Source organism: Psittacula echo (assembly GCF_963264785.1).
Source record: "Psittacula echo genome assembly, chromosome: 1".
NCBI classification, from domain to species: domain Eukaryota; kingdom Metazoa; phylum Chordata; class Aves; order Psittaciformes; family Psittacidae; genus Psittacula; species Psittacula echo.
In genome coordinates this window covers 34,436,242-34,454,833 of record NC_137735.1, presented here as the reverse complement: position 1 = coordinate 34,454,833, position 18,592 = coordinate 34,436,242, and the positions used below count along the sequence as shown (strand labels likewise).

At 35.7% G+C, this 18,592-nt stretch overlaps 1 protein-coding gene across 1 annotated transcript in view; it reads right to left on the bottom strand.

The window, feature by feature from the left end:
- FAT1 (FAT atypical cadherin 1) overlaps positions 1-18,592 on the bottom strand; it is a gene marked incomplete at both ends in the record, with an annotated part of 100,955 nt that overhangs the window by 30,154 nt on the left and 52,209 nt on the right. Inside the window, 5 exons of the mRNA XM_080621770.1 lie at positions 2,114-2,324; positions 2,544-2,819; positions 10,683-10,822; positions 15,040-15,250; positions 15,779-16,108. Coding sequence (XP_080477896.1) covers positions 2,114-2,324; positions 2,544-2,819; positions 10,683-10,822; positions 15,040-15,250; positions 15,779-16,108 — 1,168 coding nt within the window. The remainder of the gene's footprint in view (positions 1-2,113; positions 2,325-2,543; positions 2,820-10,682; positions 10,823-15,039; positions 15,251-15,778; positions 16,109-18,592) is intronic.

The following is an 18,592-nucleotide window of genomic DNA, read 5'->3' as shown; positions in this document are numbered from 1 at the left end:
ACATTAGTGCAATACAAGTTACATTTTATGATCTGAAATAAGATCATATTTGAAATGATCATGCTTTGAAAAGAAGTGTTTTAATGAATTCATACTTGGCAACTTTAGTTGCTTATGCAAGTGTTGTTTAAATCACTGCTTCAAAAATAAACTTCCTGAATTGGACCAATAATTACCTCTTTCCTAGCTTCCTATTAACAGATATGGAAGTTACTCCCTGTGATAGTATTAGAAAATAACCCAAAAAACTACCTGCTGAGGATTACCACCTGCCATTTGATAAATGCTTGTTTTCTGTGCATTTTCAAATATACAGCTGAACTATACTGCATACAATATTCAGTTCATGTACTAACTATGGTAAGATTTACATTTTACTTCCTTAAAAAAAATCACATTACTAAAGCCATGTTCTCAGCATGGAAAAAATTCATTAAGAAGTTCTGAGTAGGCAAGGCAGGTTGTCGTTTTTTGTTTGGGTTTGTTTTTTTTTTAGTGGAGGCTCTAAACACAGTGGTATTCTTAGAATATCCCATTACAAATCTAAGCAGCCATTACAAGCATTTAAGGAATGTTCCTTCCATATGCTTAGAACATCAATTATAGTGCTTAACAACTCAGTAGATCACAGTCCTGTAAAACAAACCCCATAGGTCTTACATTTAGTCACACAAAAAATTAGATGAATGGAAGAAAGCAGGGTGTAACTTCATTCTAGACAGCAAGAACATACATTTTTTCTCACCATGCTTTGGATTTGTAAAGCAAGCATTACTGAAATGGGAAGGGTGAAAGAAAAGTTTCAAGGACATTAGTGTCCTGCTTAGTAAAAAAGTCATGTTTCTGCAAATAACAGAAAAGAAACATATATTTTAAGTAACTTATGAGACACATTTTTCCTCTTCAGAATATCATAATCACAGCTTCATTTTAAAACAGTGTTAAGTATGTTTTCATATCAAAACAACACTGAGGGGAAAAAAATATCCACAATAAACAATTCCTATGCTTTACAAATCAACTGAAAAATAAAAAATATATATAAAAAAAGCATTTGCACATATCACTTTGCCTGTACCATTAGCTGAGTAACTTTTAACCTACTGACTGTTCTCTTTAAAATAATGTTTCTTATGCTTTTTACTGGGATTTTTACTTTAAATTACTTTCTACCTTGAAAATAGTACTGCATATAGGTAATGCAATTTAAGTAATGTTTTGGCTTTTTTTTTTCAGTCATAATGCCTAAATAGTTCAGGACATTGGTAATGTCAGACTTGTATCTAGATTTAACGGACTGCACCAAAACTCACTTCCATCTGGTAAGTGAATTCAGTCAATGCCATCCTGTTTTCATATCATTCAAAATTGTCATAATTTGAATTGCATTGTTATAGGCAAGTTCAGAAAGATACTCTGAGATTAAAAATAAGTAGCAGCACCTAACGCTCTTCTCTAGGCTGACAGAAGCCTTAATGCCAGATTGATCAGCTATTAAATAATTTCTTACATATTCTGAGCTACAACAGCAGTCCCACTATCTAAAATTAGCTAGAGGGAGCAATACAAAGAAACCGCTTCCTCGCTACATCTCAGAGAGTTTAACTTAAAAACTGGGACTATTTACTGGTTAAATATACGGATATTTGTAAGTTATTTTTGAGCTCCTTTCCTTCACATTGTGCTAAACATGAAAGCACTTGTCTCAGGCTCTTACTCTTTTCATGAAATCCTTGCTTTGCTTATGCCACAAAACATCGCTTACATTACCAAAAGAGAATGCTTTTTAGATCTGTTTTTAATACTCCTGTAATTTCTAAAGAACACTCCCCTCTTAAGGGTTTGAAGGTAGTTTTTTCTTCTACTACTAATAGAACATTCTAAATGTACCTAAAGAATAATACAAATAGCTAAGGGAGGGAGATGACTATTTGCCATTGTAGTCTTCTTTTAAATGCTCTGAGGCTGTATCTTAAATACCTCTCACAGAATACAACATGTATACCTGTAGTACCTTTTTTTTTATAGCTATTTTTAACATGCCTACAGTTGAAATAAAGTATCAGCAAGCATAGTTTCAAAATAAACTGAAGATGTAAGAAAGTCAATATACCTGATTCAATAGAGTACACAATTTCTGCATTTTTTCCTTTGTCCTTATCTAATGCTGTAACTTGGAGTACTGCTGATCCAACAGCTGCTGACTCATACACCCGTCCTTCATAGGAAGAGCTGGTGAACCATGGAGCGTGATCATTTGTGTCACTAACATTAATGATGATTCTAGCATAGTTGCGCTTTACAGGGACATCTTGGTCTCGAACCTGAAACAGTTAGCATATTACTAGTAATTAGCACTGTTATTTTAGTCGTTCATCAAATATTAGTAATAATTCAAGGTTTAATCTGTACCAATCACAGAGACACAGACTGCACACAAATTAAACATACAAATAAATGCTTTAATTAAGAGAACAAATTAAAAAGACATTGAAAAAGCTCTGTTTGTTACTGGCTACAGAAGATAATGTATGTTTATTTACCATTACTGTAAGAATATGCTGGTTCATGGTCTCATGATCCAGTTTTTCTGAAGTATAAAGAGAGCCAGTTCCAGGGTCCAGACGAAATTTTTTAAGACTGATGGGATCAGTGCTGCCCTGAATAGTATAAATCAGTTTATTCTTCTCATCTCTGTCTGTGGCACTGACTTGCAGAATTTCTGTCTCTGGCATGGTGTCTTCAGGTATAACAACTTCATATTTTGAAGCAGAAAATTGAGGCCTGTGATTATTTGTGTCTATAACTTTGATGTACACCTGAAATGATACAATGGGAAGGGGGAAGAATTGATGATACTTGTGAAACAGAGATGAAAAGAGGACATTTGATTAAAAATCAGACCATAACATGAAATAATTCCACCTCCAGGCAATTTTTTCTTTCAGGGACAGGATAAGATCTAAGAGGTGTAAAGCAGAAGAATCTCACTAAACCTGTATCTGCCTCACCTTTCCCAAAGTCAAACCAGAAATCTATATGATCAAAAATACCTTAGGTAAGATATCTTGAAGGGAATTATTTTTGTCTAAAGCATGATGAAAAAGAACTCATCAGTAATTTTGAAAAAAAAAAAAAAAAAAAAATTCTCAGTTTGGGTTCCAGGGTGGGTAAAAATGCTTTTATTTGTGCAAATTTGGAATTCTAAGCAATGTTTTCCAAGGCAGTGGATGCACTGTACCCCCCCCCCCCCCCCCCTTGCTCTCATGTGGAAGCAATCTTCTTTCAGATCCTTACATTTCCAAGCCTAGGCAAGAATATAAAATTGTGGAATTCCCACAAAAGTATATTATTCCAAAGAGCCACAGGTATTGCTTGCTCTTCTTCAACAATTTAGCTCAATCTCTGCATAGTAAGTGGTCACTAACAACCATTTTTCTGAAGTTACAGTTAAATTAACTTTGATGCTTCAAATTGTGCTTTCCCACAGAAATTCAGCTGGGTTCACCTAAGTGCTATGCAGGCAGTGGTCTCTTTGTCTGAATTATAATGTTCACTGGAACCACACAAGATCCCTGCACACCACTTGCCCTTCACAGCACTGAACTCTCGTACAGAAAGGGTAAGATGCTCAGCCACCATCCTGTTCCATCAACAGTGATAATGCTAAACAAGTAACAGCAATGCAGAGGAGCTGGCAGGTAGGCAGCAAAGCTCTCAGAACACATGGCTAAATTCAAGTTCTTTATGTGCTGCACATATAGCCATGCTTTTAGCCACTCAAAGGTTAGCTGCTTTGTATAAATTAACTGCCATCAACACATGTTTAAAAGTACTTATAATATCAAAAGTGGGTTAGATTACTCTTTGGAGATACTTATCGTTTCCCATTGATACCTGGTAGAGTCTAGAAATAAAATATAATGCAGTAGAAATTAGATTAGATGAATCCTGATGGTGGTAAATAATAAAGAAATGCCATGCATTTTGCTATAGGAAAACTTCCTCAACTTCAACCTTGCAAAACTAGAATCTTATGTTAAAACTTGTACCAAGGAAAAACAGATGCTGAGTGTATCAACAGGAGTCATACTGAGTCTTCTCAAAAAGTGGGATATTGCCCATTCTGGCACCTGAAATAACTGTCACCAGAAAGACTGTTTACACTAAGAGTTTTACTTGGATAATATTAGAAGAACAGATAAGCATATAAAAGGGAATATAGGAACAGAGTTGAGATGACAGATGTGGAATCCCAAGTCAGAAGCCAGATATGGAATCAAAAGCCAGGTAAGGAATAAAAAGGGATTTAAGTTTGTAAGTTTATTCGGAACAATCTGTTGGTAAACAATGCCACCAGGAAATATAAAGAGCAATTAAAGAGAAGGAAAGCCCATCCCAGATTACAATTTTGCCTCAGTCTTATTCGCCAACAACAATAGGGAGCATGACCCTGCACAAAACAAACTAAAAATGAAACACTGAGAAGCAGTGATGCTGCAATAAACCTCTGAGTGGATACAAATCACCAAGACGGGAGCAACTCCCAGGTTCTGCTGGATTGCAGGATAAAAACCCCACAAAACTGAAAAACCCCACGATAATCCTCCTAATATAACACACTGTTAATAATACTGAGCTCCACCTCCAGAGCGCCAGTCACGGTGGAAAGGGAAGCACACATATATATGTGTGCATACACTGGTGTCTGCATCCACACACACACGTGCCTTTAACTTTTTTAGTAGATGTAGCCCTAGGCATTGCAGGTCTCTGAGCCATAATCCAATACACAGTACCTTTAGGGAAATATTCATAAACATTGGTAGTTTTTTAATGTTTGAAACAGTTTGATTGGATAAATGCAAACTGCAGAGGAAAATGCTGCCTACCACAATTTATTAGATTTCTCAGAAAATGCAAGAAATAGGAAATGAACTAATCATTTGGCACATTGATAAAATCCTTGCAAGATGCTGCTATGGAAATTAAGAAGTTTGGTTTTGTCATGAATTAGAAACTGATTAAAGAAACAGAGTTGAAATAAATATTGATTTCTAGTGGGGAGAAAAATCAATGGTAGGTGATCCAGGACACATATTAGGTCAAGTTTTTAAATACGTTCACTAATAAAATCAAGTGGAAAATGAACAGCAAGAATCAAAAGAACATGACCTTAAATACGCGATTCTTTTTCATAAGCACAGTTGTTGGTTTCTTTTAAAATCCTGTATAACTAGAATACATTTTAAGGCATCTTGGAAGAAGAAATATGGAAGGGTTCAATGCAGTCAGTCACTGAGCATTCTAAAATGCTATTTTACTATTGAGGAGTATACTATACTATATATATATATAGTATATATAGTATATATACTATATATACTATATATATATATAGTATACTATAATACTATTTTACTATAATACTATTTTACTAATAAAAACACCTGCTCACTGAACACTGGTGCTCTTGAAAATGAAAAATGAAACCAAAGATGGCCAACAAATAAAAAAAAAGGGGGGTGGGGACCTTAAAACCCTCAACCTCAATACAAATAAAACTATAGAAATATTTTTTGTATAAATAAAGGGTTAAAAGACCGTATACAATTACAATATTTAATTAATGGATATTATGCTTTCAAAATGAAGACACTGACAATTTTTTAAATCAATTCCCACACTCTCAAAAGATTTTTAATTTCACACTCAGAATAGCAGTAAGTGAAAAGAGAAAGTGCCAAATTTTATAGATTTAAATAAAACCTGCTGTTTAAGCTCATACCTATTTCCCCTCTGATAATGTTTCTTTACACCCCTCTGCAGACTCTGGTGGATACACCTGATGTGAATTGATGGGACACCCTTTTGATAACTTGGCTAACTGCATGTTGGGCTGTTTTAATAAGGGAAGCAGCAGGTAGGGGGAAAGGAATTACTCCTCTCTACTTGATACTCACTGGTGGGACTGTAGATCCACTAGAGTTTTGGGCACTTCAGTCCAAAAGAGATCCTGACAAACTTAAACCCAGTGAAGGCCTACTAAAATCAATGGGAATCTAAAAGCTCTCCATTCACTGTGTAAAGGGAGTGCTGCTGGAAAGAAAGCCAGACTCTTCTCAGAGATGCACAGTGAAAGGACATTCCCAAACTCCAATAAGGGAAAATACAAAAAGCTTAAGAAAAGAATATTTTTCAAGGAGGGTTGTTAAACACTAACGTATAAGCATGTCCAAAGAAAAGCTGCCATGCCCTGTCATCCCAGGTACTTAGAAACTGACAAGTCTCTGAGCAACTTGATCCAACTTTGCAGTCTGCACTACGTTGAGCAGGAGTTTTAACTAGATGAACTGCAGCGGCTCGCTCCGATCTAAACTATTAAATAAATGCACTTAAGGAAGCTCTGCTTTCAAGACAGGGACTGTTACCAATGTTAAGTGACAGCTGTTAGATGTGTATTTTCCTTTTAAACATAAGAGGATCAAATTTTCATGTAAAATTGTTAAAGCCTTCATATTAAATGAAAGGCACCTGAAGTAATAATATTAAGTGCAATTTTAAAGACTGACACAGAAGAATATCGGTTTGCATGCCTGAGAACAAAGTACATGAAGAGCTTGTGTTATTCTAAAGTAACATGTGTAATACAATAAAACCAGCTATTGAGCATTTCTCAATGAAATAATGAGATTAAATTTAAATGAAATATACTATCTCTTAAGAAAGAAGTTGCATATTAAAAGAGCACACTACAGAAAAGTTTGACGTTACCGGAACATGTGATCTCCAAAACAACAATGGTCTGGAACTGAAGAAACTTGACTTGTCTTGCAAAGCTATACAAGGGCTGTGTTGCACAACTGCTCTCTATTCACAGATTTCATGGAGAGCAATACAGCCTGGCTACACAGACAGAGAACACAGCAGCCCAGGATTATTTAGGGAAAGGATTTGAGCTCTACTAATTGATAGGTAAAACCTAGATTTCCATAGATGTGCTTTGACAAAACATACTCAGTTTTTAATATTTGAACTTGATGTTCCTGTGGATTGTTTTAATCTAATTTTTCATTTGCTGATTCTACGTGGAGTTTAAAATCTCCTCCTTTCTCCATTCATAATTATATTATACTTACATTGATGTGTCTATAATAAGTTACATAAACAAAAAAGTTATATTATCCAGAGATAATATAACTGAATTCCAGTTCTAAAATGACTCTGTGGAGCAGTGTGGTGATGGCAAGCAAAACCACACATTTAATCTATGAAGAATATTTAATCCTTCATTCCCAAAGCATAATATCCATATGCATTTTGCATAAAACAAGATTAAATATTCTGCAACAGCATAGCAAAAGGTAAAATCCTGCAATTACCTTTAAACTATCTTAAGTAGTACTTCTGGCAAAAAAAAATATTGGTAGACTTAGCAATGACTGCAAGGGGCTACAACTAGAAACAGGATTTTCATTTTTTGTTTCCCCAAAAACGCAACTCAATAGTTCATATATTGCTACTTACAGCCTGTCAATAGCCTTTTCTATTTCAGACAAAAAGATTATAAAATAAAAACGTAAGTACATTGATTTGTATTTTTAATGATACTCCTTCCTAGTATGACACTAGTAATCTCTAACATCATCTGTCAAATACCACTACTGTAGGCCTGGAATTTGTTTGTCCTTGCTTTGCATCATGCATTTGGCATTTAGATGCATGCAAAAATCTAACAGACTCCACGCCTACTACTGCTGTATTTTTCAAAAAAGCTATTTAACTGAAGTCCTGAAAGAGTCAAATGCTCTACAGATGTTAACGGCCTGAGACAGCAAATGCCTTCTAGTTTAAAGTCAGATTCAATACACTGCTTTTACATAGTAAGATTTTCTTTTCTTGTCCCCCTCCTCAATGTCTTAGAAATGTAATTTTCTTTTTCAAATTAAAAGTATAATTATTTATACTGCTGTTAATCAAGGTCTGTTAAATTGTTTACTGTGTTTCCAATGTTTACAGCAATTACTTTGTAAGCTAAAAGCTGTGTATGGCATATTGTTGTTCCTAATGTATGCACTCAGTATCCAGAATTTCTTTTGCCTGTCACTCCATTTTAACTGTTCTCAGTTTATCAGCTTTCAGAAGAATCCACCACCACATCAACACTCAAACTTTAATCATTATTATTTCAGCAGTGAGTAATGGAATTTACACACTGGCAGGCATAAATCATACTTTCAACTTGGATTTCATAACAACATTTTTAAATTCCCTGAAGTTAAGCCTCATCTGAAATGCATCTTCTCAACAATAATCCTGAAGGCTACCTTAACAGAGTATTCCATTTAGGTGGGCCAGAAGTTACAGGGGAGATAAGAGAATCAGTTAAAATCAGGAGTCTCTTTATGCATCAACAATTGCCCACAAATATACCACAGTAATATGAGACTCAAAACAGCAACAGCATTACTTGTGCTTATGCCACCAGCAGGGGAAAAACGAAGACAATGCAAAAGAAGTCTTTGTGCTTGCCTGTAACAGAAACTACAGCCTCTACTCCTGCCAACTCCAGCTGAGAGGAAAGACACGAAAGAAAATCACACAAAAAGCAATCAGAGGCAATAAATTTGAGACTACTACTCCAATTCTTCTGCAGAAGACTGCTGTGGTAAATGTTGATATTGTTCACTCAGCTTTACAAAATTCTAAAATAACAAATTCATTTAAAGAAATTGGACAAAAGCTACACTGTGCACTTCAAGAAGAACTAAACGAATCACATAACCCAGAGGAAGAGAAGGGGTGAGGGTTAAAGTATTTTTGTGACCTTCCAATTCTTGGTTGTTCCAGAAGACAAAGCAGATTACGGTTGAACTGTGACAGCTCAGGATGCCTGCACAAATTCAGCTATATAAGCAGCAACACTGGATAGAATATCTGTAGTCATCAAGGCCAAACATTCAGCCTTTACTAGCCCCCAGGCTACCCCAACACACTCTGTACGGTGGCATTTTTGACTGCATTCTTGGCGGTGGGAGAGTGGGTGTGGAAAGCCTCTTGCTGTCTTCCTCACTTTCCTGGCAAAAGGAATTCTCTTTAGCTGATTTGGATTTCTTTCATTATTGCTTTCTCTCTCCTCACCCCCTTGCCCCCTCAAGTAATTGATGCCTTTTATCCAGCATTCTGTAATCAGTAGAAATGAATCTGCTCAGTATTTTTACTACAACTAGGCAACAAATTTACAGAAGGAATCTCCATACCTTTCATGGTGGTTATCAGCACCAGAAGCAATGGCACCACAGCTATGTTAGCTGCAAGTTCTGACTGGGGGACATGCTGTTGTGTTTGGAGATTCATGGCCTAGAATATCACTCGCAACGCTGTCACCATTAAAGGAAAAGGCAGTTCTCAGAGGAAACTGTTAACTCTACAATCTTCTACTACTGAATTTAGTCTACTTGACCTATCAAGCCTCTAGACTTTCAGCCAGCTCAATAAAGATTCTGTTTCAAATCCTAAATATTGACAAGAAACATCCTTCCCTCTGGCCAAAAAGAAGACAACATATAAGACATTAGAAAAGATGTCAGGAAACTGTACATATTGCACAAGAGTTCAACAAGAAATTGCATTCATAACACAGATTTCCATTACAGAAAAGACAGCAGTAACCTACTTACTACTCTTTGAGGTCCTGAGGGGTAGATCAGTGACAGGGGTAGGTAACAAGGACACATCACTGTCTCAATCCAATAGTCTTAAATCAGCAAATAGATAGTTTTCTTTCTGTTTGCAAGAAAACTGGAGACTGTCTATGCTCATGGCTCCATTCACAATTAACCTCAGCTAAACCTTACTTCTAAACATACTCAAGTTCTGGGTGGGGGAAAGAAACTAGATGAGAAAAAACAGCAGAAATACACATCATAACCTACTTTACTACAAGTTATTTCCAGTAGTGTCACAAAAGGCTTCTGCCTTAAAGTGAACTTACTAGTTCAACTGCAAATAACTGTCACCACTATTAAAACTTAGTAAAGAGGTAATTTGAAAAGATTTGGTTTGTCTAAGATTGCTGCTATCTGGACAGTGTTTAGCAATCTCTACCTTCACTGAAGCTACAAGAAAGGACTCAGAAATATACACAGAGATCATCTAAACCTTGTTTCTATATGTACACTATACAGAAGGAGCAGCTCAGTTTCATAAAACGGTACTTGTAATAACTGTCATCCATAGATCTTGGGTGGAGAGAACCAAGCAACCTTAAAATGGTTGTCTTTTAAATTTCAAGTGAAGTAACCATATTATTTGGTGATTCTGGGGGAGCTGGATAAAGATGAATAATCCAGGTAAGAAGTATTAATCATTTTCTTGTGAATAAACCATGCACAGAAGGGTTTAGTTTATGCTTTCATTTAACATGTAGGAACATGATGCAACTTAAAAGCTGCTGATTCAGACTACAGCATAGCAACACACAACCTTCCACCTGGGCTGCCAAACATGTCTCCAAGAATATAAGAATCCACTTTTCTTTCAGAGTCACCAACCTATATAAAAAAAATTCATTGTCCAGGATGAAAAAAATGGTAGGGAGAAAATGCAATACCCTCCCCACCCTCTAGCTACAAATTCCTTCATTATATCCTTCATATGTGCTTCATTAGAAAGTCCATTACCTGAGTGCTGATAGATCTGGTTCCATCTGTTGCCTCTACTGTCAAGTTGTAATTTGACTTCTGTTCTGCATCAAGAGGTCTAGCGACAATGATAGTTCCAGTACCCTTGTCCACATCAAATCGACTGTCATAGTTGCCACCTTGTTCAGGAAATTGGGAGAGGAAGAAGTTAATAAAACACAGAACTGTTTCACTGTTTTCATGTATGATCATGGTCTGTCTTCAGATGCTTAATGAAGGTGGAGCTATACACACATATACTTATATATGCACACTTATTTTAAACCATTTTTTATTTTTCTGGTAATGTGATATACTGCTACTTAGAGATATTTAAAACTGCATAGTTTTGGACAAAGTTGATTTGTCTGGCTCATGGAAAGTTAGCAGGTGGATTCTTAGCAAGATCCTCCATTTTTCCTTTTTTTTTTTTTTTTTTTTTTTTTAACAAGAATGTAAAGATTTCAAATAGCAGGAAACTGAGAATTACTGCGTGAAATGTGATAGTTTCTTTCTAGTAGACTGCCAGGCTAATTAGGGGAAAACCTACTTTGTAACAAATTAAATGAAAATCGCAAATCATCACACAGTCAAATTAGTGTCTTTTGGATAAGAGCAAATTACTGTACTCATATATGACTATGGATAAAGTTAAAAAAGCTACAGTACTTCCAAAGGATTCTCATCTTAATGCCAAGTATCTAAAGAACTCACTATCTTACTCCTACTGAGATAAGCAGGACACAGATGAGTACTAAATTTTAAATGTCCAGTGTTTATATGTGGATAAGCTTCTTCTCTGAAGCAAATTATCTTAACTCCCCTTGTGAAACTTTCAAACCAGCATTTGAAATAGTTAACTAACTGTATAGGTCAATAGGTACACTTAATTGTTTAAACATTTAACTGATCATCATCATGCCACTCCAAGCAGACTGTCATGAGAATACAGCATCCATTAAGTCCAAATATTGTTAGCAATGATAAATACTGCCATTTAACTACAATTGCTTTAGACCTCTCAATAAACTGCCTGAAATAGAGGAATCAATTTTTATTTGGTCAAGCCAGTGCTAGACATGGCAAACCAATTTCTCCTAATTATGTGCATGTGTTTTTTTAATTATATTTTACAAGGATAGTGTTCAGATATCCAAGTGCCTTATTATTTTTTAAAGAGTTTTTATATGTTATGCTTTGTAAATCACTAAATGCCTTTTGCAAGAAGCCAAGACTAAAAGTGAGAGGGTGAAGTTCCAAAGGCTGCAAATTTATACTTAATTCAAGAAAGAAGAGCAAATACTGAAATGGGCCCCCATTCACACGTAAAAAGGAATTCACCTTTAGAAGGTTCCACTGCATGACAGACATAACAGTTTAGGAAAGATGGGCTGGATTATGCTTCAATGGATTTAAGACATTTGATGACAAAGATACTGTAATCTTTCTAGTTTCATTGAAAGCCAGCTCCTCTAACTGGCCCAGCAGTAGTTTCTGAATCACACGAATGGATAGGAGCTGGACAGCATAAAAGGCAGCAGCTTTTTAAAATTTATTTTTCATTTTTTTAACAGGTGTCTATGCAATTCTTTTAATGGGCTTTGTGCAAGACGTCAGGTTCAGAAAGTGAGCCTCTTAACTTTTCTTTTATAGCTCGCATGCAATACCATTTACTCACATGTCTCAATGAAGTCATCTCCATTTTAAGGGAAGAGCAGGATGAATGAATATGAATCTGTTCATTCAGTTTCCCTGATACAGAGACAAGCTCTATATTTATTTTTTTTTGTTCCTTATCAATAAAATCACACAGATCTTGTCTAATTTTTGTAGTAGTGGCGATATATGGTAATCCATTGAAGCAGAATTCAACCCAAGCTTCTGCATCTACTACACTGAAAGTGTAACAGCAACAGTTTTGGCCAAAGCCAAACCTGGATGCTCTGAATTGATGCTGTATAAATGTAATGATGACAAAACAAAACAAAAACGAACCTGTCACAAATGCAACCGTGAGCACTTTGATTTCCGAAGGGTTAATAAAATAAATATTTTATAAATGTACGCTTTCATTTCAGATCTCATAATCTGGTAATAAATTATGTGATCTCAGCAGATACCTTCTGCTGTACAGTTCAGGTCACAAGCCATCTGAAAGATGCAAAATACTTCACTAGCAAGCTTGTCTCCTGGCTCAGCCAAAAAGAAAGAAAGCATGGAAAGCAAGCACAGAACACAAAGGAAAGCTGTCAATCAAATTAAGTCATGCTATTAGAAACAGTAAAAGAGGGCAGTAAAGAGACTGCCTGTAAGAGTAGCCAATACCTTCACAACATGATCACATATCAAACTTTCTGAAACAGTTTTACTAAGAAAGCAGTCAAGATAAAATGGTTTATTTTACAGTGCATGGACAAGTTCTGCTCTTTCCCCTTAGAGAGTTTTCTGTACGTTTCTTTTTCAAAATAGCAGAAAATGTTACTATTTTCTGTGCTAAGCATACAATAAAAGATCTCTAAATGTCCAAATTATGTTGCATGCTTAGAAGGAGCAAATCAAAATCATACTATCACCAGAATTCTGTTCAGATGTACATACTGTTCAGACTGCACAGCAATTGAATACAACTAAAAGACAATAGAAAAGTACTTCCCCAATCTAATTAACAAGTTTTTCTAGTAAGAGACCCCAGGAAATGCCATTGCTGTAGTCTGTGGTAACTCTCAAGACCTTTAAGGCCTCTCTTCTATCTACTCTCATCTCCATGAACCACTCACCTTTTTCTGACAATATCCCTTTCCTAACCTTTCCTTTAATAGTCTACAGGATTCCTTTTCTTCCTGGTCTACAGATGTTTTGTTTGTTGTTGACTGGATAACTCCGCTTGACTTGGAGCACATGGAACCTTCTCCCTGCTCCTTCTCACTTAAGTCACTTTCATATTTTCTACTTTTCTACTCCCTTATCTATGTATGTGTGTGCTCAGGAGAACAGTAAAAGAGCAGCCTCAGTTCCAAAATACCTCTAATGCAGAGAGCTTTTCCCCTGTGCAAGTGCAAGAGGGCATCTTGAACTCTTTACTTCATCTCTACACAGTTGTACAGATCTCTAACCCCTTGGTTTGTCTAAATGCAAACATTTTTTTTTCAACAATGATCTATTCAGACAGGAACTTTTTTTTTCTCCAGAATACATTAGAATCATTTAAAAAAGCCCAACCAAATCCTTATGTAAATATTTACCATATTAGCAGTCATTATTGATGTCATCATATGCTGTTCATGCATGAAGCATGAATTGAGGGAAGAGCTGTGACTGTTCTCATGTGCTTTAAGTTTTCTGAGAACACCCTCAAGTATTTGCCATTCATATATTCCTGCCACATGTACCAGTTTTGCAAACTTTAACTGTTGCTGTTCTCAGTATCCCTTAGGAAATACATACCAGCAAAACCAACCTTTAATTAAATTCTTAAGAAATAATTCAAAAAATGCTCTCCCCAACAACACCATAACCATAGCTAAAATTTTCAGTAGTAACCAACGTGAAAAAGATCCTTTTCTCTCTTGTGAACATGGTGGAAAAATCCCAATGTAATAGGGTTTAAGACCAGATACAGTTCACTGTAAGACACCTCTTCTGAAACAAGGCTGTGCTATTCTTCTGGATTCTAAAGCACGTAACACATGGCACAATTTGGTTTTAGTATCAGCTATACAGTGAACACTGCATACTTTTGGTACTCACAGGCCTAGTGAATAAGTCTAAAATTTAAAAGTCACCACAGCATGAAAGTAGTCATATTACTGATTAGCATTTCCCTTGCAATGGTAGAGGCTAAGCTATGGTATAGTAGTAAGAATATGTACATGCAAAAGTTTGCTGGGGTTAGGAACATTGCAAGCCTTTCTTTTAGTATTGAATCAAGCGACAGTAAACTGAGAAGCAGCTCACAGGATAAGAAATCAATATGAACAGTATAATCTCACTTTAGGTGTACTATCCTAATTTGCAGAAAGCAGGTATTTTATTTCTTTCCCCATCTTACAGTCTATGAGTTTGATTTGATTAGTTTTAATTTCACTGACACAATATTCATAAGTCATTTCCAAAACTGCAACATAGCAGATATTTTGCAATGTAATTTTAATCTTTGATATATACTGGCATTGATAAAAATTCAAGTTATTTTGATTTATAATGAAATATGGAGAAAACTACGAATCTACAGCTAAAGAATGCCAACACCTTGCATTATTTAGAAGAGAGATTAGGAAACCAAGCTGCTGTGAGCCCTCCAGTATCTCAGACCCCATGTGTTTGTTTCTAATAATAAAAGCCCTTAAAGCATCCTTACCCGTTATGTCAAACCAAAGTGGCGTTCCAAGAGGTTCAACAGCTATTACGCCAATCATGTGAGCAACTGGGTCACTTTCCATCACCGTAAATGAAAAAAACGCTTCCTCAAAGTAAATGGGCTCTGTGGGTGGGACGGGCTTTGGAATCCACTCTATGTGAAGCCGTGTAGTTGATGATTTTTGCGGACGACCATTATCTACAGCTTTAATCTGAAACAGACACATCCTTTAGGCTACAGGATTGCATAAATCATTATGTCGCATAAATGGAGAAGTAGTAAGAAGCTCCAAGCATGTTTGCTTGTGTGAGATATATCCGAAAAGGTTAAGTGTCTCTCAAAGTGCCACTTGCCCTTCATTATCAGAGCAGCAAATGGAGAAAAAGTATGCAGCACCTGACAGCAGCACAAACTGTTACCACAAATTCACTTTTATTTAACTTTCTTCCTGAAAAAGAGTGAAACTGATTGCTTACGTTCCCTCATCATGTTCATTATCTGTCAAGTTCTGGAAAAGAACACCAGCTTCTTGACTCACTCAATACGAACATCTGAAATCATCCTTTAACAAAAAAAAAACCCAAAACAAAACAACCCACAAAACAATACCTCTGGATTTGTTGAAATTTCTTCCTTCAGATACTGCAGTCACTCATCTGCCAGCTACTGAATAAGAAGCTATGAAGATACAGATAAAAGAACACTCCACTTATTCATGATAAACAAAATTTTGACTCACTGAAAGAATGTCATAGTCCCTTGCTGCAGAAAATTTCTTTGATGAAACCACGCCAGTTTTTGGTTCAATAAAGAATTTGCCATGTTCATCACCATCTTCTATGCTGTATGAGATCTCTGCATTGGGGCCTTCATCTTTATCTGCAGCAATAACTCGATAGATTGGCTCTCTCCTAGCAGTTCTCTCTCGTTCTGGCTTACCACGCTCTGGAAGACGAATTTTGTAGAACTTCTGCAAGAACTGAGGCTTATTGTCATTCTCATCTAAGACCTTCACAATCACCCGTGCAATTGTTGATTTTGCAGGAATACCATTGTCTGTTACCGTTACCTGTTTTTATTAAAAAGGATATGGTTAGCACTCAATTCAAACATGGTACTTCCAACAATGCTCTTTTTTAAATGAGATTTTCTTAAAACTGCCTACAACAACTGTAAAGTAATGCCTTACCATCAGTTAAAGACCATTGTGTAAAGCTATTTGGTCAATATTTACATAAGGCAGTACATAAGCTTGTTCAGCTACTATCTTAATATTTTGCTGCTTGATGGATGTAGGAAAAGATAGATACATATTAAATCTATTTCTCTATTTTACAGCACTGTAACTGAAATATTAACTTGAGTACAGGAACAGCACATGAGTATCTCTGATAACAAATGCACTACGTAAAGATATTACACTTTCAGCATAGTGTTTCCTTGCCACTTTTCAATTTAATAATTTGATTTTACTCTTCAAAAGATGCCATTCATATGAATGTAAGTTTCAGAATTTGACAGGCCTATGCACAGAAAATCCCCTATGGTTTAAGACATAAAATCACTACCTTGTTTGAAAGAAGCTTAAGAAATTGCTTTTCAAGGAAGACACACAACAATCTATTTCCATGGCCTAAATGAAATGGGAAATGAAACCAAGTCTGTTCTTCCAGCACTAGTAAAAATAGCAATAGTAAAAATTTCTGCTAAAAAAGCCAGGAAATTAGTACAAAATATTTTACAATATTTATTCTAGGAATGATCTAATGTATTGGCATGAGTAGTGAATATGAATATAGTAAGAGTTACGTTAATTTGAAGTCAGAAAACAGAGAAAAAAATCCTTATGTAATGAAAAAGGATCAAACTGACGGAAAAGAGTTTATTTATAGGAATCTTACCTTTAAACATTAACTCTTACCTATATGGCCCTTTATTGGTTAATAAGGGTTAAATATGAGCATATGTATATTACTTTAGCATCTATTTCAAAGAAGAAAAAGATAGGAGGTTTATGTTCCTGCTTCCTGCAAGAGCTCAAGTTTCAGAATCAGGCCCATCATTTTCTGGCTGCATCCTGGCATCCATATAAAAGCCAGTTATTCACTTGAAATACTAATGCCCTTCACTTTCTTTTCCTCGCTCTCTCCCTCCCGTCCCCTTTAAAATAATTTTCATTGACTTTATGTACTTCCTTATTATTAAGCAGAAGCACACAGGGATGTCTCAGGGTCACCTATGCCAGCTCTGCTGTGATTACAGGAAACTGATAAACTGAGATATGCTCATCTAATTCTACCAGATACTTGTCAAAGCTGTAGAGGAATGTAAAATTAAATAATAATTAAAAAAAAATCAAATACCAAATATTTATAACAAATTCTATGGGAAAGGTATGTTGCACACTGCAGTTTCATTCTTGTTCTGAGTTTGCAAGGAAGATACCAGTCTTTGCAGTGAGGGAGCTCTGTAGAGAGCTCAGTTGCTATAATAACACTGGGAAAACATTGTAAGAAAGATACATGGTTGGACTCAATCTTAAAGGTCTTTTACAACCTGAATGATTCTATGATTCTAAGATCAGTGCTGCAGATTGTGTTAAACAAAATCAATCCCCCTTAACCCAAACAAAAAGACCCTATGCACTGAGATACAGGATATCGCAGTTCCAATAAGCCCACCCCAATTTGAGGGGAACATGTGTTTTTCTTCAAGAATATGGATGGTGAATTCCTTCACTAGTTCTTAGAATATCCTGCGAGATCTGATTATCGAAAAACAAAAGGGTCCAAGGATAATATGGATACAAAATAATGAAATGAATACTAATGGAAGACTAGAATCCTTGTTGAAAAAAATAATTTACATTGACACGAATGAGAACATGATCAGCTATTTTTTTTCCCCTTCCCATCTAAATACAAATGAAACATGTTATAACTTGAAAGTATGAAGAAAAAGTGTGAGTGATTAACCACAACAAAACACATGAAATGAACATGAAATGGTAGGATTTCCACACGTATGAATATCTGTTCCCTTTAGTACTTGTAATGGAACACCACCACTTTGCATTTGCAAAAAAAAAAACAAAAAACCACAACACCCCAAAACCACAAAACACAACCCAAAAGAGGAAATTCCAAACAATACAGAATAACTTGTCTGCTAACATAAAATTTGCATTGCCCTGAGCCAAGTAGAAAAAAAAAAAAAGGGCAAACTTGAAGAAAATCTAGTTTGATTTGAACATAACATCACTTTTGAAGGCATTACTGACATAACAGAATACTCGAATAGGAGAGAATAACATGAAGCTAACCTAAAATAACTGCATTTAAGAAGTGCCAGTTGGCACTCAGAAAATAGTTACAAGTTGGGAATAAAAGAATTGGGCACATTAATTACTATTATGTAAGCAGGAGTGCAATCAAGGATCAAATTTAATAGCAAACAAGGAATAAACCCACCAACCCATCTAGTCAGCATTTCAATGCTCAATAAATTAGCCAGATGCTCAGCACTTGGCTCATAATCCCACCATCCTGTGCAT